Source organism: Dromaius novaehollandiae, chromosome 20 (assembly GCF_036370855.1).
Source record: "Dromaius novaehollandiae isolate bDroNov1 chromosome 20, bDroNov1.hap1, whole genome shotgun sequence".
Classification (NCBI taxonomy): domain Eukaryota; kingdom Metazoa; phylum Chordata; class Aves; order Casuariiformes; family Dromaiidae; genus Dromaius; species Dromaius novaehollandiae.
In genome coordinates, this window is record NC_088117.1 from 9,231,103 (window position 1) to 9,250,487 (window position 19,385).

The window sequence follows — 19,385 nt, forward strand, 5'->3', positions numbered from 1 at the left end:
TTTCCCATCGTCTTACCAAGAGGAAAAGAGATCCTGCTTTGCTGTGAGGAATGAGGAACTGGATTTTTCTGAAAAAATGCATTCTTAGTACTGTGCATTTTAGGAATAGTAGCTCAGCCCATTCAGAAATCCCTCTCGAGAGATTAAATGATCCAACTCACCAGGAGCATCGCGGAGGTTCCATTCGGCCTGGATAACTGGATAGACATTTCGGGGAACATCCTATCAATGCGATTGATCACATCATCAACGTACCTGCCAAACGGAACAGAACAGAACAAAACAAACCCAGGATTACACACATGCTCGCACTCTCCTTGTCGCGGACTCTCAGACTCAAGAAGGGTGTGTTAGCATCGCTTAGCCTGCCATCCTTTTTACCAGGGTCCACAGGACCTTACTGAATTCACTTCTCTTTGACATATGTATCTTTTAAAAATGCATCCCATCTTAAGTTATTGATAACAGAAAACATATTAGACCCCTTTGTAAGTTGTTAGATAATTAATTATTCTGCCCTTAAAACATGCATTCACTTAATTTTTAGTTCAGTCTTCTCAGCCTCAAATTCCTGCCATCATATCTTCACACTTTTATCACACAGGGTGAAGTATCAATTATCAAAATTATCCTTCCAGCACAGGAATTTGTAGGCTGTCACCTCCTTACCTTCTCTTTGATAATATAAACAGATTGAGGTTTTCTCAACACAATTTTTTGTTTGCTTTTTTTAATCTTCAGATCATTCTTGGACTTTTTCTCCTGAAACCTTTCCAATTTACTTCATGCACCAGTGACTCCAAAATTGGCTAGAGCATTCTTGGAGTTTCTCTGGGGTGACCAAATGCAGAGGTAAAATAACATCCTTTCTCTCCCCTGTTTATGCTGGCCAGAACTAGCATGCATGCATATTACCTTTTTTTGTTTGTTTGTTTGTTTTTAACAGTAACAGTAGTGTTTTGTCAGTCAATATCACACCACAAAGGGATGCACACAGCTTTAAAGTATTTGCACCTTCTGTCCTTGTCTTTCTTTTTGTTAGTGGTGGGACAATGAGAGAAAGGACTGGAAGTGGAAAGAAGATGCAGCAGACTGACAAAACAGAGGATAACTCAGAGAAAGCTAGGAAACAGTGTTTTATTCCCTGGAATCCAGACTGGAAGTCAGGACTCACTCCACTGATTTGGGAACTTAGCTCCTCAGGGGTGGAACCCGTAACTGTTTGCTGGTAAAGGACGATCCATACCTAGTGCACTTAACAACAGCTTTAAAAATGCAACCGTAAATTATAAAAGAGCAGCCAAGTTCCAGTTACAGACTACATCTTTTGCACATTACTGAACATGCACCCATGAACAAATACAGTAAAAACTAGTCATGAATACGGTTACAGCTTATGAATAAAAGACCAAAAGTTTGGCTTTGCAACTGTTGTCACATCACCTTATATTAAGAGTTAAGAAAGTCATTAAACAATTTACAGCTTATAATGGGAGGAGGTTCCTTCCTATCCCTAAGATAATCCCATAGTCTCACTCACCTTCTTCCCAGCTGCAAAGTTGCCACAGATGGGCATACTCCAAGCACCACAGACTATGCCAAGGCAGCCGCTGCTGAGCTTGCCAAATCTCCCAGGCACCACAGCAGGCCCCCAGAGTCACCAAACCCTAAACTAAAGACTTTCAGGGGAAGGTGGGACTGAAACCACTTCATTATAGAATGAACAAGACAATCAAGAAAGACCGAAATTAAGAATAGACAAGGGAAGAAATTTTTTCATAAGCTAGCCTGCCCAACTCTGACTATACTCAATGCTCCTTAAAATAAATCAGTTCTGATCTTAGTTGTTTAAAAAACAACCACAAAGAAACCCAAAAAACCACACAGGTATTAGGCTCCAATTGCTATTTTGAAAGGCATTAAAAAACATCACCACAAAGTCAAGAAAGGTTTACTTATGCAACTGGTACAGTCAGTACAGTCAGTCCACTTCCAAAGTAACAAGAGAATGGAATTAGTTAAGATTTTTATGGTGAATGGTCATAATAGTTGCAAGAAAAAAAAAAGTTCTCTCATTCATCTGAATGACTCAAACAGCTTGCTTTCTGATCAGCAAAGTCAAAACAACCATAAGCCAAGAACTCCTTAGCATGGTGAAACAGGATACACATAAGACAGTGTTCACGATGAGGAATCTGCACATCAACAGTATGCACTTAAGCCATTTCAAACATTACTTTATCCCATACACATTTTTTATGCTGCATGAGAGAGTTAATACTGTTTCTTAAATGCAGTTACTCCAGGCTCAGCAAACAAGTTCAGCTGTCACTCGTGTGTGAACAGAGACCATTGCTCGAGGAGAAGGCAAGAAGAAATTCTGTACTTCTTGATTAGCATACAGTTAGGAATGTATATTATAGCTTTGGACATCATGATGCAAATGATTACAAAACTTAAATACTTGAATTTTCCAAGTTTTGGGTGATAACAAATTAAAACCAAACAAAATATGAAGTTGCAGTCATAAAACAAGGGCTGCCTGCACACTGACACAGTCTATGTTGCATTAAGGAAGGAAAATTAAAGTAATTTTAAATCATATAAATATCAGTTGGAGTAAGGCATTTAATCTGCTTACGTAATTCCGAAAAATCCCAGTAGACATCTATATTTATCCTTTGAAAATGTGATGCAGGCTAGTTGGAAGTAATCAGTTCTAAGGAATAGCTGAAGATCTGATTATTTTTAAATGCAAAACTTGTCTTGATTGTGCGCCTTGAAACTTGACTCAAACCCAACGGTCGTCTTGTAAAGACGAAAGTCCTGATTTTTCTTTCAGAAAGGACTGGTATCAGGGAATTTGAAGCTTGTGAAAAGCCTGCCTTTTAAATAAGTCATGCATACAGCTAGCCAAGTGGTTAAAAAGTTATTTGATACAGAATACGAATCTTCTAAAGACTCAGTTGTTTGTGCTAACCAGTTTTTTAAAGATTTTAATGATGAATTACTATGACACTTCGGGTTTAGAAACCTGTTAATTATGCAGTGCTCTTTATAGGTCAGTAGACACACAAAAAACATTTTGGGATGTTTTTCTTCGGCAAGGCACAGCAATTCACAGGACCGTCCACACAGCTAACCTTTTCCTTCCATTCTCAGTCAAGAGGATGACAGAGAAACTCCAGGACCAATATAACAAAACAACGCTGAAGTACATCTCATTGTTTTGCCCCTTTGCCTTTTTCTAAAGCAGACGTCAAGGTTTCCTGAGGACTCATCAGAACAGAAGGATTCTGCAAAGACGCACACATAATTACTAAATTAGCCTGACTACATGACGGCCTCAAATATGAGACGACAAACAACGTAATCTGAGGCAAAACTCTTCTATAGAGATGCCCTTCAGAGAGGACATCTGGTAAAACATCTTGTGAAGAGACAGATATGATAAGTCAGACACAGAAAAGTAATGTAAAAAGTACAACTGGTGATGGTTTTAGAGAAAACTGAAGAATACGTGATAAAGACAAGATAAAGTGCACTCCTGGGGCTGTCTGGAAGGAGGATCAGTGAGAAAGCTGCTGTCTAGAAATTATTTTGCAAAACTGAAATACATTAGTTTAGTGCCAAAACAAGCAGAGTCACAATTTGCACACCTCCATCAAATCAGTTATAACTTCAAAATATTATGGTTCCTATTTGTCTTACAGAACTTCTTATACAGCCTCAGAGCGTAGCACTTACGGATGGGGAAAGGTCTGCTTTTACTTTCGCTACTAGCGCAGAAGACTTTTAGTGTACTTACCGCATCTCTGTTTTCTCCTACTTACAAATGACACTGGTTGGAATGAGCATTTGTAAATACCAAGAAAAATAATGCAGAGCAGGGAAAAGCACATGGAAACAGAGTGCATGACAAAACAGGCATCTCTTCATCTTAAGAAAAAAAAGAAAAAAAGACACAAGTCTCAGCATGAAAGACAACCTGGCATTACTCAACAGTAACTTCCCCTCTTGCCCTCAAACGGGAACTGCTCCACCTATGAAGGGCTGAAAAAATTGTCTAAACATACCTTGCCCTCCCTTCCTACGGCTTCTCTCTTGTGCAAAGGACACTCGGAAAGGTCTGAAACAGCAGTGGATTCTGCAATTCAGATCATACCCAGCGGCCCCTGTATTCAATCACAGCACAGCATTTAAACTCCTCATAGACAGTATTTCATCTTACTTATTCTTCAAGGCCTCAGAAGACAATTCACTAACCCCCTATAACCGTAACATCTTCAGTTAGTCCCATCCCATTCAAAAGCGCTTCAAGCAACTCCATCAATAACCGCGTCCTAATCCAGCCCTGGACGCGTCCTGGTCCGGGAGGAACAGCAGCCCAGGCCAGCAGGGCTTCCGAGCCCTCCATCGCAGCCCATACTAAGGCAATCGCACTAATGTAATTTTACTAGTCAGAGGCAGGATTTTTAGAGAAGCTTTAACAGCAGGTTTTTAACAACTCCCCTCTCCCATTTTTTCCTCATTCTTCTCTCCTTCAGGACACAGATTTGTGATTTTTTTTTTAAAGGAGGTCTTAAAACTATATCTTTGACAGAAAAATCTTTATTTTAAAGGGATAAATAGTATTGTTCAGATCCCAGCCAATGAGAGCAGACCCGATAGCAAATGCTCTACAAGGCTGCCACACGGTGAACCGTTATTTTTATTTTAATGTTGGGGAATACTTTTTTCTACAAACATACTATATTAATACTGGAAGAGTCAAAGACAACAACCTACTTCATAAACATGAGCAAAGACTACAACTAATTCTAAATGTTATACTCCAACTCAAATCTTTTTTTCCTGCTATGAACATGCAGATAAATCAACTCTAGAAAAAAGCAGCAGATATCCTTGGACTCTCTCAGCAATTTTGCCAATGCGCATATACATATATCCCTTAGTCTGTATTAGAAGAACAACGCCTGGAACAGACCGAAGACACTTCCAAAGCCAGTTAGGAACTACTCTTTCTAATGGACTAACTCATTCTGCAAAATGCTAAACCAAACAACGCATACTAAGAGATCAGGTTGATAAGGTAGAAAGAATTCAGGAACTGTCTTTGTAGATAAATGTTCTTGTAACACTCTTTGATTCACACCAAGCCCCCCCAAAGACAGTAATACGGAAGAGTAATTCACTATAAATGCCTCTCAATTCTATACTGGACAGATGGCATAGTTCTCTAACGTGACCTCACTTTTTTTTTTTTTAAACTGGATTAGATCCAGTGATCCAATGTTAGTGTGATGTTTAGCAGCTTAGACAAGATTTAAATAGCATTTATCCCACACAGTGTTTACCTTGCATGCTGTTCATTTTTTCCACTCAATACAACATTTAAAAATTAGAAATGTAGGTATTAATAATTACTTGGGGAGGAGGGCTTTGGGAAGAAAAAAGATTTTGCTACATGACCTTAGAGAGCAAGAGAGGAACACACATTTGTAATACAGTGGAGCTTAATCTTCCCTTACACACCGAAAACCCTACACACTCAGGGTGGACTACACCACATATGAATGAATGAAGGCAAACTCTTAAAATGTTAAATCTGGGATTCACGATATTCTGGAGAGCAGCAGCAGAAACTCTCCACACGTTCTCTTGTTTACTACAAAAGTATTTTAGTTGCTTGTTTTTAAATTCCGCCTCCCAGATTGTTTTTTGTTTTAGTTACTATTTTCATTACAGCTAACTACTTTTCGCACATCTGATTTTTCAGAAGTATGGGCTGGTCCTGTAAACTCTTGCTAATGTCTGTAGCATTCACTAACGCAGGCATTGGTGCAAAAAGCCTGACTGCAATCCACAAAGACCTAAGGAACAACTAGTTTTTGCAGAACCAGGCTAAATATGCAACTTAAAGCTATTAACAAAGGCAGAATTTTAGATACAGATTTTAAAGAGAATAAACAGTTGTCAGACAACAACACTGCAGAAATATCGTATTTTAAAACGCACAAAATAGTCACAGCTCTAGTGTAATTTATTAATCGTGAGATTAAAGTTATAATTTGATTCAGCTACCTGCTGTGCAGGTCTCGGCATGTTACAAATTCAACTTCAGAGAAGACTTTCGAGAAGCATCAATTAACAACAGTTATTAAAACAGTGACCTCTGCCAGCTTTTGTGAAATGACACTTCCTGCTTGGATAGGCAATGAAGAGCGTGAAAAGAAATTCAACAACTCTCACGCTGAGAAAGCGACTTCCAGTCTCAAGACATTCAATTAGACAGCTGGCACAGCTGTGACACATGCACCTCAAACCTGGCTGTCTCTGCCTCTTCCCCCAAACTCCACAGGCTTGGGCTGCGGTTCTTACTGTTATTCTCATCACTTGCTCTTTTCCTCTCCAAAACCTCTTTGAAAATGCTCATGTCTTGTGACACCTGTACTAAAGTCATTTGCCTGTTTAGACCAACTCCCCCCTGCAGCTACTATAAACTTCCTTGCCAGGCTGTCTTGTCTCATTGCTGCATCACCATCCTCTTGTCCTTTCTGACCCAACTGCTTTGATGGTTTCCTCTCCCTTTTCTCATCCAGCTTCAGTGTTTCCATCAGGGGACAATTCCTGCCAGGCTGCTAACCACCGCTCCTCTGGTGTCCTTCCACTCCTTTATCATCCGCACACAAACTCTTTCTTCTGCTACTCCTTCAGTGCCCCCATTCCTGTTGGGAATTCTTTATTCATGATGCATCATAAACAAAGATAACTTTTTTCAAATACCTAGATGATTTCAAACTGCCATGGGATAAGTGAGGGTAAAAGGGGCAAAACTGAAGCTCTTGAGTTACGTGCAGTTCATCAATCTTGGGGCTACAACACGTGACAAGCAGCAGGGAGCTTCAGCCCTGCAGCGTCTCTGCACCACGAATCCATGGGGGTGGGAGGAAACAAGCCAGCCTGGATGGACTGTAAGGGACAAATCCTCTAAGCTATCTTGGGCCAAGTTTCATGCTCATCTTAGCCCAACCTTGCAGTGGAGAAGCAACACAACATGCATTTGAAAGAGCTGAAAGGCTCAACCTCAAACCTGAAGGAAGGCAGCCTTCCTTTTTTTCATGCAAGTTAGCTTATTTTTGACTTTGCTAGGAATGTTATTTTGGTCATAGAGAAATTACTTTTCGTTATTTAGTGGATGCAAAAGATTAAGTCATATGCATAAATAATCTAGAAGCATTTACATATAAACACAGAGTGGCCTGCTTCAAAAGCATATGCACGTATTGCTGTATCAAACACTTAACCATCTGCACTTATCACTCACAAAAGGCCAAACCTGGTACAGCACTTAAGAGGGCATGTTAAGGAGTTTGGACAGTTCTCTACGAGCCAAGACAGAGTGTTTACGGGTTGGATTTACAAAGACATTTAGAAAGCTGAGGCTGTGATTCACAAATTTTCAGTCCTCAGCAGCAATAGTGACATAAGGTATTACTGATACATCACCTTCCCCAGGCTGCAAAGTACAGCCTCCTCAAGCGTGCTGGACTGGAGAGCTGGATCAATGAACTGATCTGGCCAAAAAAAAAAGTATCAGTTTAAAATCGAAACCAATTTCATAATTCAGCTCAGTAAGTGGCGGCACACACTCTGAGCCAGCACAATTAAGGCTGAGAGCAAACAGCATGGGCCAGGATTACTCTAGATTGGCATCATCCTATTATTGTACAACAAAATAGTGTTTTATGGTAAAATGGGTTATTTATAACATACTGTTTATAGAGCAGATGTAGTTCTGCGTTCTTCAGTGCCACTGTGAATCCACTGATAAGTGACATGGTCTACACACGCGAGGAACATCCTCAAAGGCATGAGCTGACAGCACAAACACACGTGGAGCTTCTCATGCCACATTCTAACAAACTGGAAAAGCTGCCCTCAAATCAACTCAAACAGTCTCCAGACTTCTACACATTTACATTAAAATATGAACATCTCCTTAATGCACACTGAAAACATGCATTTTCTCAGTGCATAGTTTTGCTTTGTCTTTAAGTCATAAGAACAAAAAGACTTCTGTTCACAATATCAATATCCAGTGTGCCACCTTAAATAGTGTACCTTTAAGGAAATGTTGAAGTTAGAAAGAGGGACCGACCTTAGTCAAATTTGCACAGACATTTTTAATACTGTTGAAACCGCTTCCTTTTGTACTTACGTGGAACATCCTTCAAAATGCCTCAACTTCACAGTAGTAATCAAGGGAAGAATATGGACATCAAAATGTGTGAATGCTGGTTAACAAAATAAGCCTGCATCTGCTTTACAGTCATTACTAGGATCTTGTCTGAGCTTGCTACTGGTCCACGTGCTTTGTGCAAATCATCATCTTTTATACATACCTTGAAAGGAAGAACAACACTAACCATGCCACATCAGTAGTAACAGAATTTCAGAGGCAACACTTCACAGTACACTTGTTCGTAAAATTAGAAGCTGCTCCACAATCTAACAATAAATGCTAACAGCAGTAATTTGGGGGGGCTTGGATGTGTTACATGAGCATTCATCTCCAAAGATGGTTCCTGAATTACTCCCAACTCATCAAGCCATTTGTATCCCACCTTGTAGCCTAAATGTACACATGGACACAGATGTTTCCCTACTGTAAAGCTACGGCAATGGAACTGCTCAGGAGAAACTCGGGCTGAGAGATTCAGCTGGCCTTTACAGAGAACTGTCTGCAGGTAAAACAAACCATTCTCCCCACCGGAGTATCAGAGATGGATAATCCCCATCCTCTCCATCACCAGGAGCTTAGCAGAGCTCATCTCAGGCTGCTCAGCTCTACGTTGCAATGTGAAACCAGCTACCTTTCATGCACTTACCAGTGAATCATGAAGGGAGGGAGAGAGAAAAGGAGTAAGTTGTGACATGCTGATGCTCTGCAGACGCCAGATGCTGCTTTAACAAAGACCTCAAAATAATGCACCAAGGTCAGTCCTGTTTCTAGAAGAGATAATGGGCTAACTTGGTTTTTCAGCTCACTTGCCTGGCCAGATTGCTAAACAAAACGAACAGGGTTCCCTGCAGATGGTAAAGGCCCGATTGCTTGGACTGACTGTACGATGGGATCCTGATGCTATACGTTACTGCATAGTGTCTCTCCTGAATTCATGCTTTTAACACTATTTTCAGCTCTGCTATTGAAGAACTATTGGGAAAAAGTCCTCTCACTTTCTTGCTTTGTACTTTTATTTCTCCCTCAGCAGAGCAGAAATTACAATACTTACTGCCTTTTATGAAAGGCTACAGATGATGCATGATACCTATTATGTATTCTATACCTATCAAGGCCAGTGAGATTTTACCTTTGGGATGAGAGATTGATGAATAAGAAACGTACCATGTTTTGCACAGTTAGACCTTTTTATGCACTATGCTTGACCATATTATTAGCACTGCTGGAAGGAAGAGATCATTTATGTTAGGAACACCAAGCACCAGAAGTTAGGGAAGGCAACAAAAATTAGAGAGGATGGCAAGAAGGGAAGATTAAGGATATAGTTCTCCGGAGAATTTTTAACAATATCAAAACAGAAGAGCAGAGCATTTCATAAGACAGGTCTTATTTATATCAGTTTAGTCACCAAAGCCCTAATAGCTTCTGCTTTAAAAAGTACCCCCTAGTTAAATCACATGCCAATAGTATGCATGCAGTATCGTGTAGTTTTAAATCATTCTTTAAGTTCACAATAGTTCACTATGCTAAAAAAAAAAAAAATCTGTCTCACTGGAATTTTTCATCCTTATCAAATGTTTCTTTTACCTTTGGCTAAAAACACAATAGCTTATTGTCTCTGCTGTGTCAGCATCTAATGCAGGCGCCAGCATGTATATCAGACCTTCAGCCTTCATTATCTAATGCACAGCATGTGTTGTACGATTATTTGTTCTACCATATCTAATATTTCATGCCCTATTAGAAGCTATTGGGACAAAAATACCCAACGGTTATCAAAAACTGTTTTATTCTTGCAGATGTAAGCTAAGACTTAGTGCTATCTACTACTACCTTGGACTCTGTACTGGATTCCTGCTGCATTTTACAGATAAGGTCTAAAGCTTGTAATCGTGCTAATATCTACACACAGTCAGGAGGAAGACTATGACAACACTAGAATTTGAAGTGCCTGAAGGAACAAATTGGGCAAAAGAAAAAACACAAGCAAGAAAAAAGCCTTGCACCCCAGACAGGAAGGCATTAAGATCTCAGTGATTAAAAACATGGCCTTTGAGGGTCTCACGGTGACACAATATTATATATCTGATTTTATTTCCTTTAGAATTACATTATTCCTATAGAAAATGGAAACACTAAGTAGCAAAGACTCGATTTTAGGCCTTATCAATAAACTTCAAGCAGCACTCAAAGAGGGCTTTCACTTCAGGATGCAGTACTTTATTAAAATGATAAACCATGGCAAAAACAGGCAAGCCTTAATAGCACTATTTCTAAGGGTACTTATAATACTTGATAACAGCCTTTAAGGATATTTAAGATCAATTTGTTCTTCTGTAATTATGGAGGGAAGTCAATGTGAAGAAGAAAGTACACTATATACTGGAATAATGACAACAGTATTATAAGCACACAGTGTGTAATAGTTGGTCATGTTCCTTGGATTATCAGCAACTCAAGCTGTGTTTTCATGGTGTCTTCTCAAAAACTGGTACACAGCTTTGAAGAATAAAGTATGGAGGGCAACTACAAACCATTCAGTCATTTTAACCGTATCCAGCAAATTTTACAGAGCCTATGAAGTTACCAGACAATGCTTTATTATGTCAAGTAAAGGCCTTAAAGCCTGCCATTCTATAAAAGAAAGGCCACAGTAGTTGTGCGTGTGCACACATACCCCCCAGACATAGCTGTTCACACTTATTCAACAAAACAGCAACAGGATAGAAGGCCCCCCACACACAGAAAACTTACTATTTCTTCAAATATCAATTTACATATGAGGAGTCCTTGAATACAGAAGAGGCATTAAAAGTGTAAATATATATTTTAATCTATGCTTGGTGGTTCTTCAATAGTTCTCAACAAGCTAGGTGGATTAGGATTACAAATGCACTTTTATGACTGTAAGAAGTCACAAATGTGTTTGGCAGCAGGGACCGGGACAGCCAGTGCCGCAGAGTGACGACGGGACCTGTCCACGCGGGCAGCCTCTGCCGCAGCCAGCGCAGCCCAGTCTCCAGCTCCTCGTTTGCTTTACGCTACCTTAGACGCTGGGCACCCACCCGATTTAGGGGCAGAATCTGGTCTTTGTTATCCTAAAGCAGAGCATCTCAAGCAGCGCATTCAGTGAAGCCATAAGCAGGCATCGAGACTTGCAGGCCCTCTTCGGAAAGTAAGAGCGGATTAATGCTCAAATGGAAATCCCTCATTCTCGCCTCTTCAGAAAAGGGAACGTCCCCAGTCATTTGTTCCCTAAACTCTGCCAGCTTCCACTTGATACAACAACAGATAACCAAACTCTTATTTAACTTTTTATAGAGGAGAAAAAAATAAAGAAACAAAAAGATTAAACATGGTTTTAAAAAAAAGCAACACATACAATCCAGTGCAATCAATTTATCACACAAACTTTTACCAAATATCTATTTCAAGTTTTATGAGCTCCTACTTTTTAAGTTTTCTTGAGGGAGTTTCATAATTAGGCCTGAGATTTCTCTTCAGGATTATGCTTTGACCAAATATTTCGATCTGCCTGTGATACTCCAGAGCTGGGAAATCTATCTTGAAACTTAGGTTTAGCACCAGTCAAGGTCATATTTACACCCCCCAGTAGGAAAACGGCTTATAACGAGTACAATTAGGTATTTATAAACTTAAGACTCTTCCAGGCCAAACATTTTGGGAGAAGTTGCCCTTCAAAATATTACTTTCTAAACAACGCTTTGCATCACTTCTCCTCCGCTGTGGCTTTTTAAACAAGCTGCTCTCATTTCAGAGCAAGTTTCCTCAGCTTGGGATTTTTATAGGGTTATGGAAATTAATCACGTGGCTTCCACTGAAAACCAGCGGGGAGGCAGATTAATTCCCTCAAGCAACCCGAAAAAACAAAACTCTCTTTAAACACCACCACCAGCAGCAGAAGTAAACAGAGTCTGTTAAAGGAAACGCTGATCCTGCCAGTTGCTCTTGGGCTTGCCAAACACAGCCCTGACACCGCAGCAAAGCTGCTCCAGAAATCCACAACACCTTTTTGGCCATTTTCCCACTCCTGTCATCAGGTTTTTTTCTCATCTGATGTTATTCCCCCTCATACACAAGGATCAGTGTGCAACCACTGTGAAGATCAGGGAGGCTTTGGGTTCACTGTGGCTTTTCAAATGCTCACTCTCCGCTCCGCCTGCGTGCTCTCCGCCGTGCTGCGCAGGCAGAGCAGAGCACTTACCAGGGCTGAAACCTGGGCGAAAGCCAGAAAACCCTGTAGTAAATAAATAGATTCTATTCATAAGTATATTTGTGTGCATGCATTTCTTTACATTACTAGAGAACATCCCTAAAAAGTGAAACATAAAGCAGTTTTTAAAGCCATATATATATACACACATATATATATCTAAAGTAGGATAGCTAGTTTAGAACTACTGCGTCCAGTACTATCAGGGATAAATTTTCAGCTATTTAAAAACAAATACAATTCTGTTCGTGTAAGTACGTTTTCAGAGAAAACTGTACAAATGAAAACAAGGAATGATGATCTCTTAAGGAAGTACAAACACAATTATTAAAACTGCCTAGCTTTGTTTCCAGCTATGTTATCATGTAAGGTATACGCTATTTCTGAGCATCCCTTCAGGGGCATGGGGCCCAAAGCACTATGAAAAACGAGCTCCTTTCAGGTACATCAAGTTGGTTACCCAAAGCACAGAAGATCCAAATTTCTAGATACCTTTTGACAGTAAATAGCTAAAGATTAAAAAAAGCCTCTATGCATTGACAGTCTTTATGTAAGAAAATAAGTAAATAAATAAGACTCTGCCCACCCTAATGTGAGCGAGTGGCATGAAGCCCCCGGGACTGGCCGGGCTCGTGGATGGTCCCCAGCCAGAGCTCTGCGACTCTGCCAAGTGGTGTCTCAGGAGCTCTGCTACGAAGGGGGCAAGAGAAGGTTTCTCGCAGACTGACGACACCGCCAGCCTCATCAACCTTTCCCCATCAGCCGCCAAAGTGTCTCGCTTGTCTGTCAGCGACGGGGACTCTCAGCAGGGAGTGGTTTATTATTCTACTAAGATGCTCCAATAAAGAGGGTCAGCTATGAATCACTATCATGAGAAGATTTAATTACATTTTTGCACTGACTAAAGACACTCCCTGCACACAGATGAAATTTTAAGTACAGAGATGATTGATAATGTACTTTAATGCAAGGTTACTTCGGTTTTCTTTGTATTAAGCATTCTGCTTATATTTTTCCTTTTCTTGAGTTGGCTGTTCACATTATGCAGTTACACCGTCAGCTTAAAGCATCTTCGTGAAAGAGGTCCAATGTTCTTTTTAAATTAAAAACTGTCTAGAGAAATCTTTCAGAGTATCACACCCAAAAGACAGCACTGCATCTTCCTAGGAAAAGGTCTTAAGAGAGCTTAACCACAATACACACCCAGTTTAAAAACAAAAACAAAACAAAAAGCCACACACACCACAACTCTGCTTCACCACAAAGCAAAAGCTATAAAACAGTTTAATATCAAATACATGTACAATACACACCAACTTATTCATGTAGTATGCTATTTTAAATAAAAATGTACTCTGTACAAGAAGAAAATGGGAAAATAACTCACATATATTAACACATACAGCCAATAACTAGGTGTATTAGCAGGCAGAGCTTCCATTAAGAGCAACCTTATGGCACATATTTTTCTAGAACTGACCAGAGGACTGCTGAAGACAATCACAAGGGCCAGAGTTATTACAGCCATTTCAATCATTAGGAAACTGTTATCTCAAATTTATCCTGCTATCAGAATACATGTTCACCTGGCACCGTGACAATAAATTATATGATTAATTAGCTAACATGCAGCTAGCAAGAGGCAGTCAGTGGAAGATGATGCCCTGCAGAAACAGACAAAATATTACAAATGGGAGCTATCGTCTCAGAGATTGTCCTGCAGTTACCTTTCCGCATACCAGTGAATTTGCATGTATTTCAGATCCGCTTTGCATTCACACTCACTTTGCATTCACTCACTACACTGTTGAATGTTTCTCTGTATTTGAGTTTTCTTTAATCATTTAATTATTCTCAATTTCTTGCCTAATTGCAATCAACAAGTTTTCTGTAAATTCTGACACGCAAAATACAAACACTAAATATAACTGCATTGATTTACTAAATCAGGCATGTTTTAATAGCACTTTGTGAGGATTTTTAAAAAGGAGACAAAAAATACTAGCCATTGTTAATACTGTGAATATTAATTCACAATATTCTCTGAAACAGCCAACGAGAACAAGTTAACAGATGAGGAAACATTTGAAATGACCTGAAAATTAAGGAACATCCTACAACAGGGTTCTCTGCGTAGCTTATCTATACTGGAGTTGTAAGATATGGCAAAGAACTTCAGCAGAAGATACCTGAAAGACCTGCAAAATGCAGATCTTAAAGATTACTGTATATATATACACTTTTAATGAAGCAACTAATACTAATAGTTCAAATGAACCACTGCTTGCTTGTACAAAAGAGCTTGTTGGTGGAGGAGGATACCTTAGGCATGATTTAGTGGCTTAAATACATAAATGCATATAAACAGATATTCCGACCATGGTACCAGCAACCAGCAGCAAAAGCAGAGGCTAGGGGAGAAGGATGCATGTTGCAACACATAGGCTTTGCTGCCAGAATTTGTATCCCCCCTGACAAGTTAATAAAAAACACAGAGAAAACAGCAATTGTGGAACAAAAAAATTAGTAGCAGCAGATAATATTTTAGCTGTACTAGCGAAAACTGTAATTGATTTTCTGTCAGTGGTCTTACAAACTGCTATCTTTGCATTGAAAATAAATTTTCATTTTAAAGCATAATCACATGTTAAAATAGTTCTACTTGGCATCTTCTGCCAACAGGCTCAGTTCACAAGCAGCCTGCAAGAGCCACCATTGCTCTGGCAGGTCAACAAATTCTTTTCACTTGCTTAGAAATCCTTAAGATTAGCTAGTCCTATATTTGCTTACCATTTATTATGCTGTACAATCACATTGTTGTGGAAGAATCTTGTCTAAACGAGGAGTAACTTTGGAAGCAGAAAGGATCATGCACAAATTTTAAATACAAATCATATAAATATTAATCGTAAACACTCTTTAGTACACCAAATATTGCAAGACACCTTTAACTCATCTACCTCTCACTGCCTATTTTTTAAACCTTTACTAATTAAGAAGAGGCAGCTTCTCAAAAAAATATCTTTCTCCCTCCATTGGCCCCCACTCCCCGCCCCCAACAGGATTATTTTCTCTGAAATCTATCCAGGCTGTCTTCTCACATGCTTGGCCTGATTAGGGATGTTGCCCCAAGAAAAAGAGCACTGACATTTCAACTGGAGCTCTACTCACAGCTCAACACTACCTTTTGAAGATCCTTGCACCTATGTTCTCAAAACCAGGCTTGCTGCAATTTCTCCTGGTTTTCCCAAGAAGGAAGATCTCCCTTGATACTTTAGTAAAAGTAAGAAAAGGCAAAGTTCTCTTAAATCATAATCTAGGGTAACCTCAGGAGCAAACAAGAAATCTCTGCAACTGCTTCACAGAATCTATGGTTTATTTATTTCCATCGTACAAAAAAATAAAGTATTTTACCATGAACACTGAAAATGAACCCTAGCACTGTCTTCATTTCTGAAATCTCATCTACAGAAATGACAAAGCTGCTTGGTTGGACAAGTTCTACCAATGCAGGTTCTACCAATGCCCAGAGACACTCAGGAATCTCCATCCCTGGAGATTTTCAAGATTCGGCTACGTGAACTCACAGCTGACCTCATCTAGTCTTGCCAACAGCCCTGCTTCAAATGAGAGGTTGGACAAGGTGAACTCCAGAGGTCCCATCCAACTCATTCTCTAATCAGAAACCAAATACGAATCAGAGTTGAGAATGTGAAGTACCCATTGCCACAGCAGACTTTTCCATTAACACCTGCTTGACTAGAAAACTTGGAAAGCTGCAGCAGGCAGAGGGTTAACAGATGTAGTACCTGAAGAATGAATGCACACAAGCCTCTTTGGAGGCCCGTGTACACGGCACATACAAATTGGTCATAGGCAAAAGCATCACCTTCGCTGAACAACTGTCAAAATGGGAAAGCCAAAATGAAATAGAAGGGTCTGCATGTAAAAAAACACGAGCAGATAAGGCTGTCTTTGGCTTGAGGGGAGCTCAGTTTTATAGTGCTGTTTGGGACAGAGCCATTAGATTTTGACTTAAAATACATCAAAACAGTAAGGTATATTTTGCTGCTTCTAGAACACATTTGAATTTAACACCAAACATTGAATGTAACAATCAGCAAAAGAGCTCAACAATTTAGAGATTCAAGAAGTCTCGGGAGCTTGACACAGACTGACAGGCTCCAGCCGAGCTTGCCGTGTAATTATTTCATGTGTCTGCACTTTGTCTTCCATCACTGCAATGAACACCTAAAGGCAAGAACACAAAGGATACAGAATAGTACATCACCACTCATTTATCAAAATGAATGCTGACAGTGGATAGTTAGAGCTTCCTATCAGGTCTTGCAAGTAGGAATGATATGGTCATTCATTTCTTTACAATATATCACTCCTGGACTCCGAATTTTGTAAAAAATTAACCATTCTTGAACAACTGTCAATGAAAGGCAAGAATCCAGACTCTTCACCTGTATGAAAGCTTCTCAATACTTTCTCTCACGGCTTCGTACAAACATTACTCAAGTCACTCTCAGTGCTCCTGCACAATTCCCAAATGATGCAATGCCCAGAGTGCATGTGGGGAAACTGAGGCACAGAACAACTCAGCAAAATAAGAGTTTATTCTCAGCTTAATTCTGTAATATGTGCATCTTCAAGTGCTTTTAAACATAAGCACTACAGAATGAAAAGGCTGACCACTACTGCACTGTGTGACGGAGTGAAACAAAACATTATAAGCACTAATGGAGGACACTGCTCATACGAACTAGACATAGAATGTAATCTTTATTTCACTTAATTCAAGGTGTCCAGGCAAATTTAGCAAAGATTAAACCAGTGATTCATTACTTTATCATGATCTCTAGGCCAAAGTACTACTTTCTTTCACTAAAATAGAGCTTGTAAGAACAATTCTTAACAGTATCTTTACAACACAAGAAAAACATCATTTTAACGCAAAAATGTCTGCAGGAACCCTCATCAGTCACTCAAGTTAGAGGGCTTAATAGAGGGGTCCCCTGGCCCTGCCTCAGAGACAGTACCCACATGCAGCCACAGAAAAAAGCCAAAATTGAGGCTAATGTTAACAAGGTCTTCTCTGCCCACAGCCTCTTTGTTACTCACTGCATTACGGAAAAGCAAGAGTCTAAAATACTGAGGCAAACAATAAACTAAACCACTGAGGCAAACCTATCTATATTTAATTAGCAATATGTGCGATGCTCTTGTTTTCCAAATGATGTACACAAATTACGAGAAGGCTGGTAAGACTCCACCAGGTAAAATCTACACGGCAAAGAGGAAGGGCTCTGCAAAATTAAACGATAAGGAGCAAAAACAACCAAAGAGCAGCATCTCTGTAAGGGAACGAAAACCAAGTCACTTCGCAATGAAACTTCAGTTGCTCAATGTTAAAAACAGCATCCTGGAAATTCTGTTTCATACAGATCTAATGGTTGCATTTTATTTATTTGTTGCCTTGGGAGTTGGGAAAATGAGACAAGCAAAATAATTGCACCAAAATATTTCAAACTGTTACAAATGAAGACCATGTTTAAAGGAAAACTCTATGAAGTCATCAGCTAGAATCTGCTGCCCAAGCTTTTTTCATTTATCCCATCCACAGGGTTCCTTGTAAACATATGAATACCCAGAGAATGCCCTCAAGCAAAATAAAAAAGTAATAAGAGTTATTTTTAATGTCAAGTAAAGAAAGCATAGCAAAGCACTTCTGCTCTGTACCCTTTCTGGTTAGAAGGGACGCTTAGTGGTCCTTCTCAAGCCGAGCAGCCTGGCCGGGCGACGAGCACTGAATGCGGCTGCTCAGCAGCACGGCCAGGCTCCCAGCGCCGGCTCGGAGGGCAAGCTCCTTGCTGTGCTCCTCGGGGAGGGCAACAGCCACTTCGGGCCCCAGGCGAAGCCCCTTCTGCAGTCCGTTACTTAGCAGAATCTTCCTTTTCTATTGTATTTTCAGGCAAGACTTAGATAAAGTGTTTTTGCTAGAGTTCCCTTCTCCTTAACAGCACATATTTGACATCTGAAAGTACATTTATTCCCCCCACAGTATAGCTGTGTAAGTTTTTCTCTTAAAAACCTAAATGTTACTTGGAATCATGCAGAGGTACAGAAACGAATTCATTAATAAATGTTATGCAGTGTTTACACTGCATCATACTACACAATATGATTAGGCAATAATGCTGTTCTTGCTAAACCACCAAAAATGGAAACGTTCTCCCTCTGTCTTAATTAGATTCTACTCTTCTTGCTTGTCATTCTTAACGATGGACTATACACCCAACGCACACGGAAACACCTATAACATGTTTCTTGTAATTTGCCAAGCAGCAGTTCGAATTCATTCCTTTTAGAGTGATCATCTGCTGCAATTTAACAACCTCTAAAAATCCCTTGCAAATACTCAAACCAAAAAAAAAAAAAAAAAAGCTAAAAAAAAAAGTTAAAGCAATCATAAGATAAAATCACAGCTTTAGCAAGAACCTTAATATCATTAAGTTCATACAAATTTCCTGTCTTATATAGCTTGTTCTTCAATGTCCAATTAGTCCAAGCACTAGCAGTACATGTTCCATTTTTTTTGGACATAGAAACAAGCAGTTAAACTAGTATTTGCAGTCTTTAATTACACACTAAAATCTTCACCCTTAACTTACTTTTTACTGAAAGTACAGGGATTCCCTACAGTGCAATATTAGTGTTCTGCTCTAAATGCTGTGAGGGCACTTTTTAACAGTAGGGACTGTGGAACAACTTCTAATTAATTGCCACCTTTTAATGGCGCGGTTCTCGCACAAACATTACCTTTAAGGCAAACATACATCAAAGAGCCAGAAATTTGCTCTTTTACAACAGAGCCGCAATTCCCAGTTAACACTAATG

At 39.6% G+C, this 19,385-nt stretch overlaps 1 protein-coding gene across 1 annotated transcript in view; it reads right to left on the bottom strand.

The window, feature by feature from the left end:
* The window catches only part of MED27 (mediator complex subunit 27), a 98,961-nt gene that overhangs the window by 31,304 nt on the left and 48,272 nt on the right, over positions 1–19,385 (bottom strand). The window contains exon 4 of the mRNA XM_026101789.2: positions 162–255. Coding sequence (XP_025957574.2) covers positions 162–255 — 94 coding nt within the window. The remainder of the gene's footprint in view (positions 1–161; positions 256–19,385) is intronic.